We start from the raw sequence: 22,934 nt of genomic DNA, 5'->3' as shown, positions 1-22,934 counted from the left end.
AAGGCTCGGATGAAGTATGAAATAATAAATGTCTGTGGTGGAAGCCACCAGACTATAACATGGGGTTATGGCAACCTTTGTTGACTGGTACAGTAATTTAGGAGAGAGCATCCCCAGTCAGACTCGGAGCAGAGTGGGAAGAACAAAGGGATGTCGTCAGGCTGTGTAAGGATGAGAACACCTACCTGGCTCCACATCTCCACCACCCTTCCTTCCGTCAGCTGCAGGGGACGTCTGGGCACCATGCGCTCCAGATAGATCTGCAAAATGAACCAGCAGCCTCTAGCCTGAGGACTCACACTCCCCTCTGTGCTGGGTAAGGGGAGATCTGGCAAGGGCCATTGCTGGATCTTCCACGCGGAGGTAGAAACTCTTGTGGGAGGAAGCTGGAGTCCATCCGTCATCAGCATCAGGGTCCTTTCCACGATCCCCAACCCTTGGGGGAATCTACATGTATGGTTGCATTCCTCCCCAGATCCCATCTTGATTCCCCTTGGCCTTGCTCATGGCCAACACAGGTCATTCTCTGAGGTGGGCACACGGGTGTTCATTATATTAATTCGTCTATCTAACCTTTCTGACGGTTGTCCAAAGAGCAAGTGTACAACAGTAAGGGGTGGCTTAACATGAACCTGGCTGTTCCCAGCTCAACCCCACGCCACATCCTGTATGGAGGCCAGCAGGTTGATGGGGACATGGCTGTCAAGCAACTTTACTCTCAGTTTACACCGTGCATGTGCTAGGCTAGCACGCGGAAGTGACAGAAACATGAAGAGCCATGAATGACGCGAAGGGATAAGAGAGTCCTTCACGCAGAAAGACCTCTTAGGGCAAGAACCATAAGGAGGAAGTGGAAGAGCCACAGGGAGAGGGTGTGGAGGGGAGGGGCCACAGGGGCTGGGAGGAGGGGCCACAGGGGCTGGGAGGAGGGGCCACAGGGGCTGGGAGGAGGGGCCACAGGGGCTGGGAGGAGGGGCCGGGAGGAGGGGCCACAAGGTGGGGGGTGGGAGAGGAGGGGCCACAGGGACTGGGAGGAAGGACACAAGGTGGGGGGTGGGACCACAGGGCCAGGGTGGGTGGGTAGAGGCCACAAGACATAGGTGGGGGAAAGGAGACCACATGGCAGGGGCGGGGAAGGAGCCACAGAGCGGTGTGTGGGAGAGGCCACAGGACGGGGAGGGGAGGGGCTACAGGACATAGGGGACAAGGAGTGTGGGGGAATCGGGAGAAGGTAGAGGCATTTCCAGGCGAAGAAGCAGTAAAGGCCCCAAGCCAGGAGGAGGGTTGATGGGTTCTCATATGGTTGGAGAAGGAGAAAAAGTGGTACAAAGCAGGGGGAGGAACAAGGGAGATGGAGAATGTCTCAGGGCAATGACAAACTGCTGAAAACTACAAAGTGTGAGCGACTTGCTGACCTCGGCTTATAAAGCTCTCACAGCACATTGAGCTTTGGATGACTTACGCTCATCTTGAGTTTAGAAATGTCCAGTCCCAAACGACATGCGTAAAGACAATAAGGTCTAGGCCAATTTTATATCTCCTGGATGACAGACCTATCTATGTATTTGTCTACACACACAGATGTATGCACAACATTGGTGTCTCAATACATACACACGTTCACATGAGGATACATAGCTAGAAGTGTGCTCACTACACCAAGAGAGATTCAACAACAGACAAACCATGGACTGACCCCCAAAGTCCTGTGTTCACTGCCTGCCTACCCCTAGGATCAGGAGCACTGGATTAGATATGGCGCCATTGATGATGACCCTCAGTTTATCACCATGTGCTTCTCTAGGAAGAATCCTTCAGACTCAAGCTCTGGGGTTGGAGGGAGGTTAAAGTTCAGAGGTTAAAAAGCTTGCAAAGTAAGCAAGCAGATGGCTGTTCAAATCTCCAAAACCCCTGTGAATTCTGGGCGGGCACTGCAGCATGCCTGCACTTTCAGCCTCGAAAGGCAGAGATGAGGGTGGGGGATCCCCAGATCAAACTGAGTAGTGAGACTAGCCATGCCAGGGAGCTCTGAGTTGATTGGAAGGCCCAGCCTTAAAAGAGCAGGGCGGGCGATTGAGGAAGATTGTGAACATCAAGAGGTGTGCACAGGTGTGCACACCAGAGCATGTGCATGTTCACACACACACACAGAGGCACACACACAAGAATATACATGCACATATGCATGCACATACACAGACATACAGACACACGCCGTGTACATGCACATGCAGGCACATGCACATACATGCAGGTACACACACGCTCGAGTATGCACACTCACAGATGTGCACGCACATGCATGCACATGCATACACAGGCACACACAGAAGGAGAGGAATGCAGGCCTTGTACACAACATAGACCCTCGGGATCTAACGTGCCTTCTCTAATCCTGGTTGGAAGACGGCCTGGCTTCTTCCCGATGACTCAAGTTGGTTTTGCCTTCAGCCAACTTAGCATCGTAAGGCCACACTGCAGGAGGCTCCTCCATAGCCTCTCCAGCCTCTGGTCTCAGCCCTTGGCCCTGGTCATGTGATCTTGTGATCACTCAATAGCACTTCACTTCCTTTTAAGTGTTTATGGATTAAGTCAACTGTGTTCTCTAATGTTACTTTTGGAATATAAACGAAGGTGGTCTTCATCATTCTGAACCCCATCTGGGATGCCTTGCCAATTGGCCTTTATGAAACTTCAATTAAGCTTTTTGTCATGTGTCTAATGAATCAAAGAGAATTTTAATAGAATGACAGAGATACTCAAATACTGATCATAATTGGGATGATTCCAGGAGCATACCAAACATTTCTTAGTTCTTCAAAGAGCAATTCCCAACAAGGGGTGAACTAGGTTTTAGGAAGTGTTCCTCTGCAACCCACCACAGTGCCCAACTGTCTGGTTTTATCAGAATCATTATTTGAACCCATCACTTTGGCTAATAAGTGTGAGTTATATCAACTCCCCATCAAATAAGGGCTTTAAAGGGTCCACTCATCTGCCTTGTTTAGAAGGGATGGCTGGTGGGAGAAGGAGTCTGCTACCAAAGGTGCTCAGAGAAGGGAAGGATCCATGTCTCCCACCCGCCCTATCTCCTGACACCTCAAATCACCCACCAGTGGAAGGACAAACACAAACACATCTGCTAGGATCAAGTATGCAGCAACACAGCAGACGAGAGGATCGATGCCCATGTGACTTCATGTGTGCTTAACTGCTTGATCTTCGTGTGCGTGTGTGTGTGTGTGTGTGTGTATCTGTGTGTGTATGTGTGTGTATGTGCATGTGTATGTGTGTGTGTCCCTGTGTGTGTGTCTGTGTGTCTGTATGTGTGTCTGTGTGTGTATGTGTGTGTATGTGTATGTGTCTGTGTGTGTATGTGTGTGTATGTGCATGTGTATGTGTGTGTGTCCCTGTGTGTGTGTCTGTGTGTCTGTATGTGTGTCTGTGTGTGTATGTGTGTGTATGTGTATGTGTCTGTGTGTGTATGTGTGTGTCTGTGTGTGTGTATCTGTGTGTGTATGTGAGTGTGTGTGTCTGTGTGTGTATGCGTGTGTGTCTGTGTGTATGTGTATGTGTATGTGTGTGTATGTGTGTGTGTCTGTGTGTGTGTGTCTGTGTGTATGTGTATGTGTATGTGTATGTGTGTATGTGAGTATGTGTGTGTCTGTGTGTCCCTGTGTATGTGTCTGTGTGTCCCTTGTGTGTGTGTCTGTGTGTGTGTCTGTGTGTGTGTCTGTGTGTGTGTCTGTTTGTGTGTATGTGTCTGTGTGTATGTAAGTGTGTGTGTGTGTCTGTGTGTGTGTCTGTGTGGGTATGTGAGTGTGTGTGTATGTGTCTGTGTGTGTATGCTGTACATTTATGTCTCTGGTGCATGCATGTATGTGCATGTATGTGAGAAGGCTTGAAATTGAGTGAGCTGTTTGGGCCGCTCCACATTTATTTTATTTATAAAATGTATTAGCTCTGTGCCTGAGTTCACATGTGCATGCATGACTGCAACTGTCTGTGCCGCAGACACACACACACACACACACAGACACACACACACAGACACACACACACAGACACACACACAGAGACACACACACACACACATACACACACACACTTACAGAAGTCAGAGGACAACTTGAAGGATTTGGTTCTTTGCTACCATCTACCATGAATCGTTGGATGGAAGTCAAGTCATTGTGCTGGGGAGGCAATCATTTCACCTGCTGGGCCATCTCACTGCCTCCCAGCCTTCATTTGGTGAGACAGGGTCGCTTAAGCTTATCAGATTGGCTAGGATGACTGGTCAATGAATGGCATAAGGTCACATCTATCTGCAAGGCCGACTCAGAACCTTATGCTTGCTGGTCACCTTATGAACTAAGTCATCACCCTGGCCCTGTCTCCACTGTTTCTACCATGTTCAAGAGTTGGAGTGTTGGGTGTTGGCTGTATTTTGGGCCTAGTGTTTCTCCCCTTCCAAGCTACTTATTTTAGTGGCTTTGAACATGCAGAACCCACGGTACCAGGCATGTCTACTTACCGGGGTGGAAGTTAAGTTTTTCGCTCCTCTTGGCTCAAAGAACATGCCACAACCCTTAAATTTAAGGAAAGAAAAGAAATTTCATTGATTTTATATAAATCAGAGGCAGAGGTAAATGCATGGTTGGGAATCGTTGAGATGACACTGATTTCCATTGCCAAAAGAGAGACTATTGAAGAAAGCCGTGAAGGAATTCACTCGAGAGAACTCACACACAGGGACACTCACAGCAGAGAGTTCACACACAGGGACACTCACAGCAGAGAGTTCACACACAGGGACACTCACAGCAGAGCCCACACACAGGGACACTCACAGCAGAGAGTTCACACACAGGGACACTCACAGCAGAGCCCACACACAGGGACACTCACAGCAGAGAGTTCACACACAGGGACACTCACAGCAGAGCCCACACACAGGGACACTCACAGCAGAGAGTTCACACACAGGGACACTCACAGCAGAGAGTTCACACACAGGGACACTCCCAGCAGAGCCCACACAAACGGTTACACACTGTGGAGTGGGAACCACGGTTCTGCTCAGCCACAGTGTAGGATTGATCCTTAGCCTGCTTTCAATCTTAGAGACTGAGCTCTGGTGCCCTCAGATGGAGAGAAGAAAATGCTTTTGTCTGTGGCAGGGCTGAGATGTGCCATGTTTGGTAAGAGCTATCCAACAAGTTGCATGTATATGGGGTGGGAGTTATCACTATAAGTGGAACCCTTCTGCCTCTGCCTTTCCAGCACTGGGGTTACAAGTGGCCAGCATGGCTTATCTGTTTTACATGGGCTCTGAAGCTTCACCTCGGAAGCTTTTCCTCGTGTACAACAGTTTACCAACTGATGTTGTACCCCTGACCCTCACACAACAGACACCAACACAAGTTGGAATAGTAAGAAAAATGTTGGAATACTCAGCTTTCAGAAGCTGCTCCTCCTCTTGAGTTCCTACTGTATATGTGCTTGTTATAAATGCATGGTGGGATCTTCTCGAAGGGTTCTCTCCCTCAAAGGAACTATGTTCCTGGCACTGGTGAGGGACCGCAGCCAGGAGCAACCTTCAGTAACTCCCCAGAGTCCCCAGAACAGAGGGCACTTGGTCTGTCCATGGCAGGATCACACCAGGGTCCTGGGAGAAATGCTGGTTTCTTCTGGGTGATTATTTCTTCTCAGCAGGGAGCCAGCTCAGACCCTCAGAGGCAAGGACAGCTAGGAGGGGAGAGCAATGGGAAAAGATCTTCCACAGGCATCTGAGATGTCTGCTGGAGTGAGACATGGAGTCCAGAGCTTCTGTGACTGACACAGGTCTCTAGTGTGAGTAAGCACAAGGAAGGGAAAGGGAGGTCTAGGAGGGATGCTGGCAAATGCCTTGGTTTAGATTTAAGAGACCTGATAACAGGCCATGTTTGCATAAGATCTCTGTGGTGATTTGAACTTAAATGGCCCCATCAGCTCACAGGGAGTGGTGATATTAGGAGGTGTGGCCGCCTTGGAGTAGGAAATGTGCCACAGGCCTTGGAAGTCTCACATGCTAAAGCCAGGCTCAGTGTGTCTCTCCCATCCTGCTGCCTGTTGATGACGTAGAACTCTTAGCTACCTCTCCAGCACCATGTCTGCCTGCACACCCCCATGCTTCCTGTCATGATGATAATGGACTAAACCTCTGAACTGTAAGCCAGCCCCACTGAAATATTCTCCTTTATAAGACTTGTCAAGGTCATGGTGTCTTTTCACAGCAATAAAATCCTAATTAAAACAGCCTCTTGGTTTTAATTTATACTTTCCAATCAATAATAAAGCAAATTTTCAAAGAAACTTAAGCTGGTGGCCTGGACAAATACCTCGGTTGGCAAAACGCCTGCTACACAAGCGTGAGGATACGAGTTCAATTCCCACACCCACATTAAGTAAAAAGCTGGGAGTAGTGGCCGGTGAGAGACCCTGTCTCAAAAACAACAACAACAACAGCAACAACAACAACAACAACAAAACAATAACAACAATATATGAGATGGAACCTAAGGAAGGACACCTGAGATTGACCTCTGGTCTCCAAGCACATTATACACATGTTCATATGTGCACCCTCAAGCACAAGGCACATATCACACACACACACACACACACACACACACACACACACATACACACACACACACGCACTCACGTACACACACATGCATACACAAATAGGCATGCACACACACATATACATACACACAGATACATATGTGCACATACACATATGCACACACACTTGCACAAACATACACACACATAGACACACACAGATGTACACACACATGCATGAACATACACACACATACACACACACATAGACACACACAGACACGCACATACACACACGCCCATACACAAACACATATACATATGCACATACACACACATGCACACTCCTAAAGGAAATGCAGCTGGCAGTAAAGCTCGATCAACAGTGGCTTGGAAAGAGCACCTTCCTTGCAGCAGAGTCTAAAGCACTGAACTAGCAGTAGGTCTTAAGTGGCTCCTTAGCTTTGAGAAAGTGTGAACAGGAGCTGGTCTAAACATCACCATGAAAGTGCTTATTTTATACAGGATCCCAGGAAGGAAACCCAGAGAGGCCAAAACACCTCAGTTTTCTCCCCTGTAAAGTAAGGACATCCCTAGAGGTGTTTGACTGAGCATGTCCTCCAGAGAGCTCATGTTTGCACACTTGGTCCCCTGCTAGTGCTGCTGTCTGGGGAGGTTGTGTCTCCTTTAGGCAGGAGCCAGCCAGGAGGAAGTGTGTCATTAGGGGCGGCTTTGAGAGTTTATACTCTCACCCCACTTCTATTTCCCCCTCTGCTTCCTGCGTGCCATCAAGGTGTGCTCTCTGGGCTCCTGCCTCTGCTGCTGGCTGCCATGCCTCTCTGTGACAGACTCCCCTTCTGGAACCTGGAGCTGGAGCCCTTCCTCTGCCAGTTGCTTTTGCTCATGGTGTTTTACACAGAAAAGCAACTAATACACACGATTCCCTCCCCTGTTCTAGTGTGAACGTGTGGGACTAACATGCACAGTATGCCTCAGGGTTGCCAAATGAGTCACACCTAGGGTAATGCCCCCGACTCCAGAAACTTCCAGACTAGAGAAGGAAAGAGAAAGCAATGGCAGGCCATGCATCATGGCCTTAATTATGGATCCAAAGAAGACCTCCCCAATTAACAGGGCTGAATGAACAGGGTAAGCACAGACCCTGGTCATGCCATTAATTTGGCAGCCCAGGCTCAATTTTTGGCTTTCAAAATGGAGACAGCTACTACATAAGAGAAAGGAACACTGGGCAGGTTTGTAAACAGTCCTAAACTACACTGAACTGCACAGGGAGAAAAATCTTCCCTCTCCAGGTCCCTGTCCAGAAGCCTCATCACACGCGGGTCTGGGAAGCTGCCAGGGAGCTTCTCCTGCAGAACTAAAACCAGACAGAGGCTACAGAGATGTGTTACCTTCACCCCAGGCTTGGCGCTGGCCACAGCTCTGTTGAAGGACAGAGCCAGCATCTGGTCTTCCCCAGCTGGCTGCATCTGTGAAAACCAGGGAAAGAAATATGACAAGAGGTCAGAGCCACTGAGGGCAGTCATAAAAATCAGCAAGCTTTGAGCTTTTATATGCTCACCCTACTTCCACTTCCCCCTGTGCTTTCTGGGTGCCATCCAGGAACTAAACTAAAACATATGACAGCAATGTCATCGGGGAGGAGACATTTGCCCCACAAACCTGGATGGTGCACTTGCAAGAGGGGATGTTTTACTGATTGTTATTTGCAGTGGCTGTTGGGGAACTTCCTTCTGTGAAGAGTTTTAGGTCAATCATATTAGGAGACCCGAGACCTTAAAAGTCACCCTCTCTTAAAGTACCCGGAATGGCCCTCAGATTTCATCCCATCCTCGCTGAGCATAAACCATCCCCAAGGGACTTCAACATTCATGGGTGCCTCAATGGGGCCCACCCCCCTCCCCACAGACAGGGAGGATATCCACATGGCTCCAGGGATCATCCTAGCAGCAGACTGTGACAACACGAGTGGATGGAGTCTTCCCCAAGAACAGAACAGTGGTGTTGGGACTGTATTGGCTGGCACGGTCACATGAGAGGCTAGACAAACAGGCATGAACATGTTGGAATGAGGTCAGCTGCCAGCATAGGCTGCATGCTTGTCAGTGTGGGACATGACTTTGATTCAATTAACCAGGAAGTCCATTAAACTGCACTGACATCATTTTATATACACAAGCCCAGGGCTATCGAGATAACCTAAGTGATGTTCACCCTGTGGAGTCAAAACTTGGGTTGACTGTCTCTCGGCTCTCAGAGGACTAGAGACTCTGGAACAGAATATTTGATTTCTAACTGCTGTTGTGGGAGCTCGTGCAATCTATAGGGGAGGGAGGCATGGCAGGTGGAGGTGGGTCACTGGGGTGGGCTCCTGATGGTCATAGCACTCCAGGTCTGGCCTGAGCTCTCATACAGTGAGGGAAGGCCTTCGCAGTGATCCTGTCCCCAGTCCCTCACTCAGAACAGCTTTCCTCACTGTGATGGCTTAGATCTCCTGAACCATAAGTCAAGAAAAAGAAAAAAACAAACAACAGCCTGTCTTTGGTGTCCCCAAAGAGAAAGAGTACATCTAATGACCAGAAGAGGCAGAATTTCATGTTGACATTTTGGCTGTTTCTTAGATCAGCCACTTCGAGTTTCAGGGCAAGACAGACAGGGGAGTTCATGGCACAATCACAGCCCATCTGACCCAGACCCAAAGAAGCTACATGGGACGAGACATGGCTTCGTGTCAGCAGCAGCAGGTGGGAAAATCCAGCCATCGCTGGGCCTGACTTCATGCAGGTTGAGCTGTGTCAGACGGTGTTTTAGGCACTGTCCTCTTCTCCATCACCTGGGGAGCTGACTCTGTCACTCCAGGCCACAGAAGAGAATGTAAGCTTGGGTAGTGCATGGCTGGCTCAGCTACATGAAGCTAGTAAGACGTAAGGCAGAGACCGTCTTGTCTCTGAAAAACCAGGGAGGTCCCTTCTCAACCTCTGTGCTGCAGGAGGATGAAGCAGAGGTTCCGTCTCTGGATGACTGACCGTGGCAGAGAAGCCGACTGAGAGCCCCCTCACCAGGGAATAAAGCAACGCCATCCAGAAAACCTCAGTCTGGCAAAATCATTCCCTCCTAAACTTGGTGTTCTCAAGCCAGCACTGGGGACGCTAGGCTAGATAGTTCTGTGTTGGGTGATACTTGACCATAGCCCTGAACTCAGCCCACTAGAAGCCCATAGCATCTTTTAATTGCCACCATCAAACCAGCCTCCGGACATTGCCAAGTGTCCCCCCCCCCGCCCCCACCCCGGGCGGGGGCAAAACTGAGTATGGTTGAGAAACAGGGATGGAAAACACAAATGCTTCTGCCTGTGCTGTGCAATTTTGGAAGAAATGCTTTCCTGTGTGTCCCTCAGACGTGAATTAAGGGGAATAAGATGAGGGTCCAGAGAGGTGGCTTGGCGGTTACGAGCACTGGCTGCTCTTCCGGAAGATGCAGGTTCAGTTCTCGGCATCCACACGGCAGCTCACGACCGTCGATTCGCAAGTCCAGTTCCAGGGAATCTGATTACCCTCTCTGGCTCTACAGGTGCACATGCCTGGTGCAGAGACATACACGCACGCAGGCACTCACACATACATATACATACAATAAGTAAAGCTAGGAAGCCTGTGCCCTACGGATTTGTGCCATTGACACCGCTGCTGCGTAACACGTTGCTCTGCAGCCACTACCTGGGCTGAAAGGGCTTTGGTTTCCTCATTAGACACAATCAGTGTCTGGTGGCCACTGTCACTTGGGATGAAGCCTCTGAGCCTCTTGGGTCCAAACACGCAGTAGCACCGCAGCAGGCCGAGGAGAGAGGCTAGGATAAAACAGAAAAGATTGTGCAAGCTCAGCTCTGCAAGAGGCTTCAAGGGAGGGCCAAACTCCGTTCACTTCCACTCAACTGCTACCTGACAGGGTCTGGTTCCCTCTAAACCCTCTCAGGACTGAGCAGCTTAACAGCATGGGGAGCTCAGACAGATGCCACTTCGGTGGAATTCACTGCTTGATAGTAACTGGTCGAGAATATTCTGCTGTTTCTTGGACTAACTGGTGCCCTTATTAACCTTGGCCGTGCCCAGGCACCTAGACACCTGTGTACCTCTGTAACCATGGTTACTGCAAACATATGCTCACCCTGTGGATTCCACTATTTACATGATTGCCTGCACATGGAAACTGAATTTCGGTTAATTAGCGTGCCTAGAAACCTCTGACCTGAACCAGTGTGGAGTTCGTCCTTTTCTCCCACCCCATGCTCAGCATGTCCTGTTGTCCTCTGGCCCATGAAAGGGGCTGAGCTCCCGGAAGCGCTCACCTGATAGAGCCATGACTGCTGCACAGACTGGGGACAGCGCCCACCACAGGAGCCCTGGGTCTGAATGTTCCTCACAGTCAGATCCACTGGGGCAGGAGCAGATCCTCACGTGGACTGTCTGCTTCTGGGCGAGGCCCTGTCTGTCTCCTATGAAGAGTGGCACCAGGTAGTCCCCGGGTGGGAGGCTTCTCCGCATTATGAGTTCAGCAGAATGGCCTGCAAGAGGAGAAGGATAGGAGTAGGCTCGTTGGCCTCTCGTGTGACTTCTTGTTACTGTTCAGGGCCGAGGCTCTGAAAGACAGAAAATTAGAAAAGCAAAGAGCAGGTAGGAAAGAAAAGAGGCTCCTTGTCCCGAGATCTGGACACCATTGATACATTCAAAATTGCCCACAGTGAGGACAGTGCGTGTTTTCCTACCCACACCTCAAATGAGAATAACAGAGAAACTGTGCTAACCTGGGCCAAGATGGTCCACAGCCTTGATTTTTTAGCACCCCTTATTCCTGAATATAAACAACACTCCTCATAAACCTGCATTACAACTTTATTGACAGAAGAAATGTCTGTAACCTTTAAACCGTACTGTAAATTATACTATCCAAACAAGCGCCTTAGGAAAGCTCCAGGATCTGATCTACACCCCCAGGCTCCTGCCCATACCTGCCTATACATACACATGATACCCACACGACCCAACTTAGACCCGTAGGATCCTGCCTACACCCACAGGATCCTGCCTACACCCCCGGATCCTGCCCATACTCACAGGATCCTACCTACACCCCTGGCTCCTACCTATACTCACAGGATCCTGCCTACACCTACAGGATCCTGCCTCTACCACAGGAACCTGCCTACACCACAGGATCCTGCCTATACCCACAGGATCCTGCCTACACACAGTATCCTACCTACACCACAGGATCCTTCCTATACCCACAGGATCCTGCCTACACCACAGGATCCTTCCTACAACCATAGGATCCTGCCTACACCACAGGATCCTGCCTACACCCATAGGATCCTGCCTACACCACAGTATCCTACCTACACCACAGGATCCTTCCTACACCCACAGGATCCTGCCTACACTCATAGAATCCAGCCTACACTCACAGGACCCTGCCTTTGACTCATCCATGATCCTGAAAGAACCCTCTCCTTGTCAAGCTGGGCTAGGGTGAACTCCTCGCTTTGGCCTGTTACTCTCTCTAGCTGGGATAAATAGACATTTCTTTACATCTTCCCCACAGAACATCATGTGGTGACGTACTCTAGGGCTCTAGATGGCTCTAGGACTCAAAGAGCACCCCTCACATTGTTACAGCCGTGGCTGCTGTTCACTCCAAGGACAGGGACCCAGGTGAAAATTAGGAGAGAGAAGAGAACAGAGCAGGTATCTCGGTGTGCAGTCATCTTCCTCCATGATGTCAAGAAAGTCAAGAGTGACAGCAGACATGTAATGCTCACCCAGCCCTCATGCCCAGAGTCCTTTCTGGAACTTGGTAAGTAATCCGGGCTGGTCTCCCACAAAACACACTCCAGTCTTTAGGCTCTCCAAGTGTCACTTGAGATTTCATGACCCAGTGTCCCCACCCAAAGTCACACTTTGCTCCAGTCTGGGTTAGCCCCCAACCCATACAAACCTTCCTCCTGCTTTATCCTCAGCATCCAAATCTCTCTCACATCTCCCTGGTCAGAGTCCAAATCAAAAGTAAAGGGGCCAGCGTAGGGGTCCAGGTCTGCATCCTCGGCTTCCAACAGCAGGGCCTTGTTTCCAGCCGACTCACAGATCTCCAAGTGTCGGGAATGGGGCTGGAGAATTGGAGCATTGTCGTTGACATCATACAGGAAAAGCATCAGAGTCCCCGTGCCAGTCAGTGGGGGGAGGCCTTGGAGAGGACAGAACCCAGGCAACAGAGGAGGTCACAATATTAAAGAGAGAGGGTGGACTTGACCTTACAGAAAAGCAGCATCAGTAGTTCCTCAAGTGCCTATAACAGTCCAGAGTCTCTCCATCAGGGTGTGGCCCTGGTGGTGGACACCTCCAGTGCAAGTGTGTACACACTCATGCACATGTATTCACACACATACACATACACTCACACACACTCACACACACACTCACACATGCTCACACACACATGCTCACACACACACTCTCACACATACACTCTCTCGCACACTCACATGCATACACAACTCACGTACACTCACACACACACACATGCTCACACACATGTAACACACAACTCACATATGCTCACACACACATGCTCACACACACAACACACATACACACACACTCTCACACATATACTCTCACACAGACAACTCATGCTCACACACACACATGTTCACACACATACAACACACAACCCACATATGCTCACACACACACACATAACACACATACACACACTCACACAGACACTCAAACACACACAACTCACACATGTTCACACATAAACATACACACATACACACTCACACACACTCACACACACTCACACAGACACTCACACACACACAACTTACACATGCTCACACACATATACACACATACACACACATACACTCACACACACACTTACACATGCAACTCACACACTCACACTCACACACACAACTCACACACACACACACACACACACACACACACACACACGTAGCAGTATTGGGCAGCACGAGTTGTTCCTGACGGATTTTAAAGGAAGAGATAGGGTGTAGAATCCCATATCCTGTCTCAGTCATGGTACAAGCTGCAGAGGTGCTGGGAAGGATAAGTGCTGTAAAAGGGGAGCATAGGGGATCCCCAGGGAAGATGAAGTCAGCTCTGGTCTGCTAGGGACATTGCCTATGAAGACAGACTACACTGTTTTATAAAGCGCACACTGGGGAAAGCTCGGGAAAGCGTGTTGGGATGCTAAAACCACAAGTGAATCTACAAGGTGGCTGGTCAGATATTAACAGCTTGTGGGTCACAGAGCATGGATCTTCCCCTCATGGTCAGCAGCTGGTAGAAACAGGAACAGAAAGGCAGGACTCTGGCCTCAGGTGGAGACATGGCAATCAATCAAACAGTCTGTTCATCAATGCTACCCACTAAAGGTTTTCTGGTGAAGATCAAAGAACTGACAGACACTGGGAAGGGAAATGCCCCTCGGGAAAGGGCCTCCTTTAGAGACTGTAGGAAGAGTATGAAGCCTGACTAACAGTGAAAGCTAATGGTGGTCTCTCTGGCCATGGACCTCTCTCCTCGCCCCATAATATGCTTTCCTCCTCAGTGGGCCACACTACCACTGTCCACTCTCATTCCTACAGGTGCCCACTGTCCTCTATAATAAACTCACTTGTCTCTGTACCCCAGCACCTCTGAATTATTCTGGCAGACTGGGGACCCCAACGGAGGGCAGGATAGGATCATGGCGACAAATTTATGATCATTCAGAAATCACCTCTTGTAATTAAAAGTAGATCATGGGAATCATGAAGCCATCCCTCACTGAATCATGGAACCCTGAGTGCCAGGTTGGCCGGCTTCCCTTCCTGAGCATGGGATAGCATCTCAGGTCCCTAACATTCTGTCAGATAATTATGCAAATGGGCTGGGCAGGCCCACAGCGCTTGGGGCTTTCATCCACGGACTTCTTTAAGTACGGTTCTTAATGTTACTTGAAAATGTCCACACATGCAGCTTTATGTTTGGACGCGTTTAACTTCAGCCTTGTGGGAATTTGGAGAAATGTGCTAAGACGTGTTTTTAAAATCACTCGTCCTGGTTTATGACAAATGCGTTCCACTCAGACACATTTGCTGGAGCTTACGAGCCGTCCCAGGTACGGGAAACTGCTAAATATTTATCACACATCGTTGGTCTTGACAAAGAGCTACTGCATTATCTTCCAGGCAGACAAGACGGGTGGGTGTGATTGCCGACTCCTCGCTGGCTTAATTGTCTCTGCTGAGTGAACGCTGCCCCTCTTTCAGCAGCATCAGTCCCCGGTTTGCCATTGCTGGAGTTATTATCAAAAAATAATCTCTAGCACAGAGGCAAAGCGAGAACAATGTTTGTTTTATAATCTCCTCAGTGATGCTAAGAAATGGCCTCCCTCAGGAGGCCAGAACCAGCACTGCTCATCCCCAGCCTTGACTCGCACTCACCGTTGTCAATGGCATGGACGACGATTGTATAGAAGCTGCCATTCACATGAGGGGACTCCCGGTCTATTTGCCTCTTGGTGGTGACCTCTCCTGACTTCTCATCCACAGTCACCCAATTTTCTGGATCACGAACCAGTTCGTATCTTGTAGAAAGAACACACACACACACATTTTTCCCTTTAATTAGAAAGTTTTACCACAAGACAAATCATACGCATGCTGGTACATGCGTTCAAGACCATCTTCAGCTATCAAGAGGGTTCAAGACCTTGCCTCAAAAATATTTTAATAACAAATAAAAATATATTATAGAACGTCTGTGGTGGTTTGGATAAGAATGGGTCCCGAAGGCTTGGTCACCGCAGAGTAGCGCTGTTCGGAAGGATTAGGAGGTATGACTTTACTGGAGGAAGTCTGTCACTGAGAGTAAGATTGAGGTTTCAGAAGCCCAAGCCAGGCCAGAGGCTCTTCCTGCTGCCTGTGGATCTGGATGAAGAACTTTCGGCCGCTCATCCAGCACCATGTCTGTCTGCCTGCATGTTTCCTGCTATTACAATAATGGATTGAATCTCTGAAACTGCAAGCAATTCCCCATTAAATGCTTTCCTCTTCAAGAGTTGTGGTGGTGGTAATGGCGTCTCCCCACCACAATAGAAACCGTAAGATAACTACGATTCCCATTGCAAGTAATTTGGGAACTAGAAGACAATTGAAATCCAAATGCTCATCCAAGTGCTCTGAGCTTGAAGGCTCGGGGATGGCAGTGAAGACTTCAACAGTATGCCACGTCCTGGGCCACTAGAATAAGTGCCCTTCTCCTAGGAGGTGCGCCTTGGGAAACACTTGGTGCGGGAACAGAGCCTTAAGATATCAGTAGGTGGTGGCTTCCCATTCAGTTCAGCACACCACAAGCACACGGGTCTTGACTCTTCTCGCAGTGTCTGCTTTGTAGCAGATCCCAAAGGATCCCCTCACCTGAGAATCATCTTCCTTCTCCTCTCCTTGCGAACCTGGAACCATTGGAAGCAGTAGACAGAAGACTCTAGGATTTCTGGGAGTGGCTGCCATCAGATGGTATCCATTGGAAGCGTGTCTGGTTGCTAACCCCTGTGCCTCAGGAGGGACCACATTACAGAAACCGTGTACTCAGACAGCAGCAGCAGCAGCAGTGCTCAGGCAAAGAAAGGGCCAGCTAAGGACAGCATCTCTGTGGGCTTTGTCTTCCTCATCTGGGAAAATGCTTCTAACAGGGTTCGTCATGAACCCCCATGATAGCCAATGGGTCATAGCTTATTTTTTCCCCCTAATGTACAACTTTACCAATTAGGGAAGCTTCCAGTAGTTCCTGTGGTTTTATAATGTTCACAAGCCAAGGGCAGGAACCCAAAAGTTCAGACTTAGATTATCTTAGCCCAAAAATGCCCTCAAGCCAAATTTGGTCATTAAAAGATAAGTAACTACAGCCAATGTACATTAGACAGTACAAAGCGAAACTCTGCTCTCTGACACATCTCCCTGCCGCAGAAGACGCTCAGCCAACACCCGAGCTGACGCTGTGCTGCAAGATTCCATCGTTGAGGTGTTCAAGGCATAGGGACCGGAAGTAGAGTGGTGGGAGCCTGGGGAAGGGGACTGAGGAAGTAGGCTGGAAAGGGGAATTAGGGAAGGGGTCTGGGGAAAAGAAAAGATGTCCTGGGAACTTGGAAAAGGAACTGGGAAGGGACCTGGGGAGCTGGTGTTCGCTGGGCACGGAGCTTCCTTCTGGGTAAACGAAAGATGTTCCGGGTGGTGTGTAAACGCAGTCAGTGTCGCAGACTGAGCTCTTAAAGTCAAAAATACTTGGCCATTAAGTATTTCATTTAAAATATTAAATATTAGTAAAATTATTTACCTAGAAGCTATGACATCTGGAAAGACACACACATATATGTATATATGTATATATAATGATTTGTTATTTATAGCCCATATATATATGTATGAATATGTATGTATGTGTATGTATGAATATATACACATACATACACATATGGGTTATGAATGGTCAAAGGGAATAAGTGAGTGGGGGCTCCAGGAGGCTTTGGGTGAGGGTAGGGCTGACGAGTGGGAGTGGAAGTTAGGCTAACCCAGCCAGGAGCTGCAGAATGAGTTGCATTAGCCCAGCAAATGGGCATCCACCAGGTAGCTCCTTATGCTTTTACTCCTTGGACTGAACCAGTCTCCACAACATTCTGTAGCAGCCAGGTGGCTAACAGTGCCCTCCCCGGCGTCCCCTCAGAGCCAGCGCCCACCTTATCTGGCTGTCAGCCCTGTCTGGGTCTGTAGCATTGAAATATCCCAGCTGGATGGCAGGCCAGGCTCCATCCTCCTCACTGACGATGAAGCTCCTCGGGTGAAAGGCTGGTGGGTCATTGGTGTCCAGCACCTGCACGCTGACGGTGGTGCTGGCCATCGCCTTCCTCAATGGCTGCAGCTGGCCCTCCTGACAATTGAAGAGCTGCTCCTGATTCTCCACAACAATGAGGAGGCTGTGGGCCACTTGGGTTTCATAATCCAAAGGCTGCCGAGGTAAGAGAGGGCTTGATTAGTGCCCACTGCTCCCCTGACTGGAGGAAGCTCCGTGGAGTCATCGGGAATCCAGCGGAGGATGGTGATGATCAAAAGCCAGTCTTCAGCGCCCTTTCAAATCACTTATGGGGCTCCCTCTTTCCTCCTCCTCTCCTGGCTGCACAGAGCCTCCGTCCATCAGACGGTGATGAAAAATGCAACAAAACTCAGAACTCATGAAACATTTAAGTGTTAACCACACCACAGGAAAAAAAAAATCAGAGGGACTGGGAGAAATGTAGATACTAATGATCACAGATACTCAGGGTACAAAGTAGCCAGGGACACGGAAGGGCTGAGAGTCAGGGGGTTTGAAGAACTACTGGGGCTTTCCTGACACACAGTTCCCCAAAGAAGTCAGAGAAGGGGTCTGGAGTCAGCAGGGACCAAAGCTGCTTTCTTCTCTTGGCAAGTCTTCTGTCTTTAACTCTTTGCTATTCTGTGGCCAAAAGCTACTTACTTTTGGTAATTCTTCCTTTAACTATTTGCTAATCTAAGAACAAAAGCCCCTGGCTTCTGGTAATTTGATCCCAGTTGATAGCAAGGGGGGGGAGTGAGTAGAAAATAAAAGACTTTGTTTCTGTCTGGCTTAAGGGCCCTTCAATGGCCAGGTGAGAGGCTTGGAGCTTGTTAACTCTTTGTGAGCCAGAGAGAAAAGAAGAGGAAGGAAAGAGAATCCAAGCACACATATAGACACATAGACACATGCACACACACATACCCAGAGACAGAGACACACAGACACAAGCACACTTTGGCCCTGCCTGACCACCTGCCTCAATAACTCCACAAGTGTTTATGCATACTTACATATATACCTACCTACACACACATACATGTACATACATATAGATATACATATAGATATATACGTTTGGTGAATGGGGCTGAGCCCCAAATGCCACACTTTATTTCTTCTCCACAGCAATTTATTCCTTCTTAGACAGAAGTTTTTATGGAATTGCCTCATAGGTGAAATGTTACACAAAAGGAGAGTTGCAGAGGGATGTCCATAGTTCAAAGCACTGTTTCATACCGTAAGGTCATTATAAGTTCAAAGCAGTTCCACATGGCCTTGCCTTATCATAGTGAACACCTATGGCTTCATTCTTGATCCTGACCTAGAATGAATGTTTTTACCTTGATCACCACTTTGTTCCAAGCCTTCTTTCTTATCCTAGTGCAATTAGCCTATGACACGTTGTGGTAGAATCCCCCCCCCAATAAATAAACATTACAAGAAACCAATCACTGGGAGAAAAGGAGGTGGGACTTCTGGGTCAGAGAGAGGAAGAGGGAAACAGGAGAAAGGAACTTCCTTTTGGACTTCAGAGAGCAAGGGAGGCAGACAGAATGTAGGAAGCCAGAGGCGGTTGCTTCAAGTGGTGGGTCCTCCAGAATCCTCCACCAGGGAATAACATAGAATAGTTTGTAAAATTAGGATGCTAGATTCTGCGCCCAGCGATTGTGTTACCTGTTGATTCTAAACTAAGATTGTGGGGTGTTTTTCCTCATGAGGTGACTCACTGAGTTCCAGAGAAAGGTAATAGCAGCAGAGTGTGGTGTGTGTGCAAGAGTGCACCCCAGCCAGCTGTAGGAATTTGGAAACATGGGGCATGGTGCATGGCAACAGCCCGCCATGGGCACTTAGTGAGCGAAGAGGAGAGAGCCATCTCAGAGCTCTGAGTCAGAGAGTCCGCCAGGCTGAGCCAGCGATAGTGTGGGTACATTTTTTTATATTTCATGCAGCAACATGTGAAGGTTTTCAGAGCTCTATTTGTAACTTTATTCTATGGGGGTGTTGAATTTACTTGTATCAATCTAAGAGTTCTACAAAATCATCAGACATCGTGAAATTATCAATTCATGTATACAGCATTACTATATGAGAGTTCATCTTCTTGTTGATCTACAGGAAATTTGCCCAATAGTGTAGGCTATTACCCAAGAATCATTAGGCTATGTAATAGTGGCAGAAAAGGCATACCAGCAGCAAAAAGGGGTCCTGGGATCAAGTCTTTGGTGACCTTGCATCTCACAGCCCACCCACTGAAGGCCATGAAAAAATGGCAGACCATCTCCAGAAAACTCACTTGCATGTCTTAGCCTTTCCTAGATGGCTTCTGACAGAGAGCACAAGTGACTGGGCAGAAGGCTGCCAGGGACCTTGCTATGCACAGTGTGAACTGTCGCTCCTTGCTATTTCCTGAAGCTTGTTCAACTAACAGGCATAAGCTCCACTCTACCCACATGTGTCGACTCCAGCTGGCCCTTCCAGTTGACTTAGCTGTACTGTGAGAAGGGCACTGGCTACCCTTAGAAAGCCACAAAGACTAAGAGCATTGGAGTCCGCCTGCCCTGTCAGAATCCACCCTCTCAGCACAAGACTTGATATCAAGGGATCTGTCTGATCTTTAATTTCCACACCTATAAAATATGATGAGAATATTTTCCTCCGGGGCCAGCTGCCCCATTGCATATACTAGATAGATCCCTAGCTCATCATACATGACAACCTGCAAACATGCCCCAACATGACAACCCACACAAATGCCCCAACATTTACACCTCAGATGTTTACAATGTTTAAAACCCAGGAGATTAAAAGAAGAACGTTTAGTTGGAGAAACATGCTTAAAAGAAACCAGAATGTGGTCTCACCAGCACTGCCCTCACCTAGCCCACACAAATCACCAGGCTTGACCCCAAGCAATACATAAAGCAAGCATGGCGGTGCACACCCACAATCCCAGCACTCCAGGGTTAGAGACAGGATCAGAGATTTAGGGGAATACTCTACCACGTAGTGAGCTCAAGGCCAGTCTGCAATATTTTAAACCCTTTACCGAGAAAATAAATAAATTTTCAAATTTACTTTCATCATATAAGGGAGAGAAAAAAACCAACGTCCAATCTCCAGGGCTCATGTGGACGTAGTAAATTTTATCTCCAACAACATCAAAGAATCCAATAAGATTTTAAAAAGTTGATTATTATCGTTCCTGCTGCAGGAGGAGCCCTTGGTCTCTATACAAAGGGCTCAGTGGCTACTGCATCACAGGGTATAATATGTGCTCATTACACAGGGAGTGTTTAGCAGGTGCCAGCCCCTCAGTCATTATGGCTTGTCCTCCAGACACAACACCCACCACTACCCGGCCTTGACTTTACCTTGATAATACTTAATAACCCTTGGTTGGTCTCAGGGTCAGTCGTGATGTCAAAATGCCCCTCCTCGTTGCCATCCCATATGTTGAACTGTGTTCTCCACGCTGGTGTAAATGGAGAGTCTCCATCGTGAACAGGGAGATACAACACGTCCCGTTCGACTTGACCTTCAGAAATCTGAATCGTATACTGGAAGACATGATCATCATTTCCATGTCACGGGCACAAACACACCACAGAGATGGAGAGCAGGAAGAGGGAGGAGGCCAGCAGGAAGAGGGAGGAGGCCAGCAGGAAGCGGGAGGAGGGAGAGGAGGGAGAGGTGGGTTCTCAGCAAGACACCGCAGCCTTCAGGCATTCACATCCTTCCAGGACAGCAATATTTTTTTTCCAGGTTTACTTTTGAGCACACGGATTTGTCCTAAGCCGGAAGAGGACTCTGATATGAGGTTTAACTGTAAGATTACTTTGCCATTCGTGTAAACTTTTGGATGAGGTGTTTTCATCTGAAAACATTCCACGTTGGTTGACGTAATTGAAAAAAAGTCTACGTGACACATTTTAAAATTAATTGCTTGGATCATTAATGCAACAGTTACTATGTGCTGGCAAAAAAAATTGATAATGATAATAATGGTAATAAATGTCTCCCAGGAGCTGACAGTGGATGTATGGGGGGAGGGGGGATTAGGCAGAAACTAGAACGAATGAATTCATTAAATAGATCACAATGAGGAAGATGAAAAAGCCAAAGGCTTGGTGTGCCCAGGAGGGGTACGGGGTATTCACTGGGTCATCAAGGGAAGCCCCTCTCGGAATCAATGTCTGTGTGCACGTGCATACACTTGCATGAGCCCCCAAAAGACAGCTTAGGAGTCAGGACTCTCCTGTCTGCGTTCCAGAGCTGTCAGGATGGCAGAAGCTCTTTTGCCCACTGAGTCATCCTGAAGGCCCCAACCTTGCTTTTTGAGGCAGGTGTCCCACTGACACCTATGACTCACCAATTAGCAAAGATGGCTGCCAACGGACCCCATGCATCCTCCTGCCCAGAGTTTTATACAGGTGTCAATCTCAGGTCCTCATACTTGGGCATCGAGTACTTTACAGATCAGACTCTCCCTTTAGCCCCAGGGAGACTCCTCGGTTCCAGTTTAGGTCGCTCTGGATAACTGTATGTATCTTGCTCATGACCCAGAGCCTAGATGACCCTTTGTGAGAGGCCTTGGAACTCAGGCGGCCTATCTATGACTTACATGGTCGTCTGTAAAGGTGGGCATGTGGTTGTTGCTGTCCTCCACACTGATGTGAATGGTGGCTGTGGATGACAGGGACGGCTCTCCACAGTCACTTGCTCTGATGATCAGTGTGAACCGAGGAGCAGTCTACTAGGGAGGAAAGGAATGGTGAGCCCCACAGACACAGGAAAGGGAGGCATTAATAAGAACATTTCCTTCTAGCAACTTCCATAGCAAGCAAGGGTTAAACCCAGGGGATTCCCAACTGTGTGGGGGGTGCACCAGAGGTCAACCCTGGGTGTTGTTCTTCAGACATCATCTTCCTTCATTTTTAACTCAGTCTCTCATGGAGTCTGGAGCTCACCAGATTGGCTAGCCTGGTATGTGGCTTTCTCTGCCTCTGTAGCTCTGAAACAACAGGAGCTCTTCTAGAGAGTTCAGCTGTTGTTTACATGGCTCTCCTTGGCTGGAGCCCGGGGTCTGCCTGCTAGTGTTTCAAGTACTCTGTCAGCAGAGTTAGCTCGCCAGCCCTGGTGCTTTTAAAATGATAAAAATCTGCATAACCTCATAATGCAAGCATCCCGAGAGTCGCACTTCCCCGCTGATGAGATCAATCCGAAAGCCACTTTCTCTCAGTAATGGCGTTTGAGAGACGAGGAAATAAAGGACTTGAGAGTTCGGAGTGTTTTCTTGATCCAAATCGACCGTTAACAACTGAAAAATAGGTTGACCTAGAAAGAAGTTTTTAAGAATGTTATTGGTGGCTAAAGGCAGTTTGTCAAAGT

General features: G+C 48.5%; 1 protein-coding gene across 5 annotated transcripts in view; it reads right to left on the bottom strand.

Moving 5' to 3' along the window:
• The window catches only part of Cdh26 (cadherin 26), a 52,708-nt gene that overhangs the window by 6,534 nt on the left and 23,240 nt on the right, over positions 1 to 22,934 (bottom strand). For 2 of the 5 annotated variants that reach the window (XM_008762509.4, XM_039105150.2), the window contains exons 5-15: positions 22,714 to 22,880; positions 22,168 to 22,296; positions 20,918 to 21,103; positions 17,431 to 17,699; positions 15,140 to 15,282; positions 12,622 to 12,867; positions 10,976 to 11,191; positions 10,347 to 10,477; positions 8,022 to 8,099; positions 4,535 to 4,588; positions 186 to 260 (exon numbers count right to left, since the gene is read on the bottom strand). In XM_008762509.4, coding sequence (XP_008760731.1) covers positions 186 to 260; positions 4,535 to 4,588; positions 8,022 to 8,099; positions 10,347 to 10,477; positions 10,976 to 11,191; positions 12,622 to 12,867; positions 15,140 to 15,282; positions 17,431 to 17,699; positions 20,918 to 21,103; positions 22,168 to 22,296; positions 22,714 to 22,880 — 1,694 coding nt within the window. Of the gene's footprint in view, positions 1 to 185; positions 261 to 4,534; positions 4,589 to 8,021; positions 8,100 to 10,346; positions 10,478 to 10,975; positions 11,192 to 12,621; positions 12,868 to 15,139; positions 15,283 to 17,430; positions 17,700 to 20,917; positions 21,104 to 22,167; positions 22,297 to 22,713; positions 22,881 to 22,934 lie in introns of those variants that run through there. The other 3 variants (XM_039105149.2, NM_001191745.2, XM_039105151.2) reach the window with 3 other exon arrangements.

This window comes from Rattus norvegicus, chromosome 3 (assembly GCF_036323735.1).
Source record: "Rattus norvegicus strain BN/NHsdMcwi chromosome 3, GRCr8, whole genome shotgun sequence".
NCBI lineage: Eukaryota > Metazoa > Chordata > Mammalia > Rodentia > Muridae > Rattus > Rattus norvegicus.
Note: the sequence above shows the minus strand (reverse complement) of the source record. Positions and strands in the feature narration are given on the sequence as shown.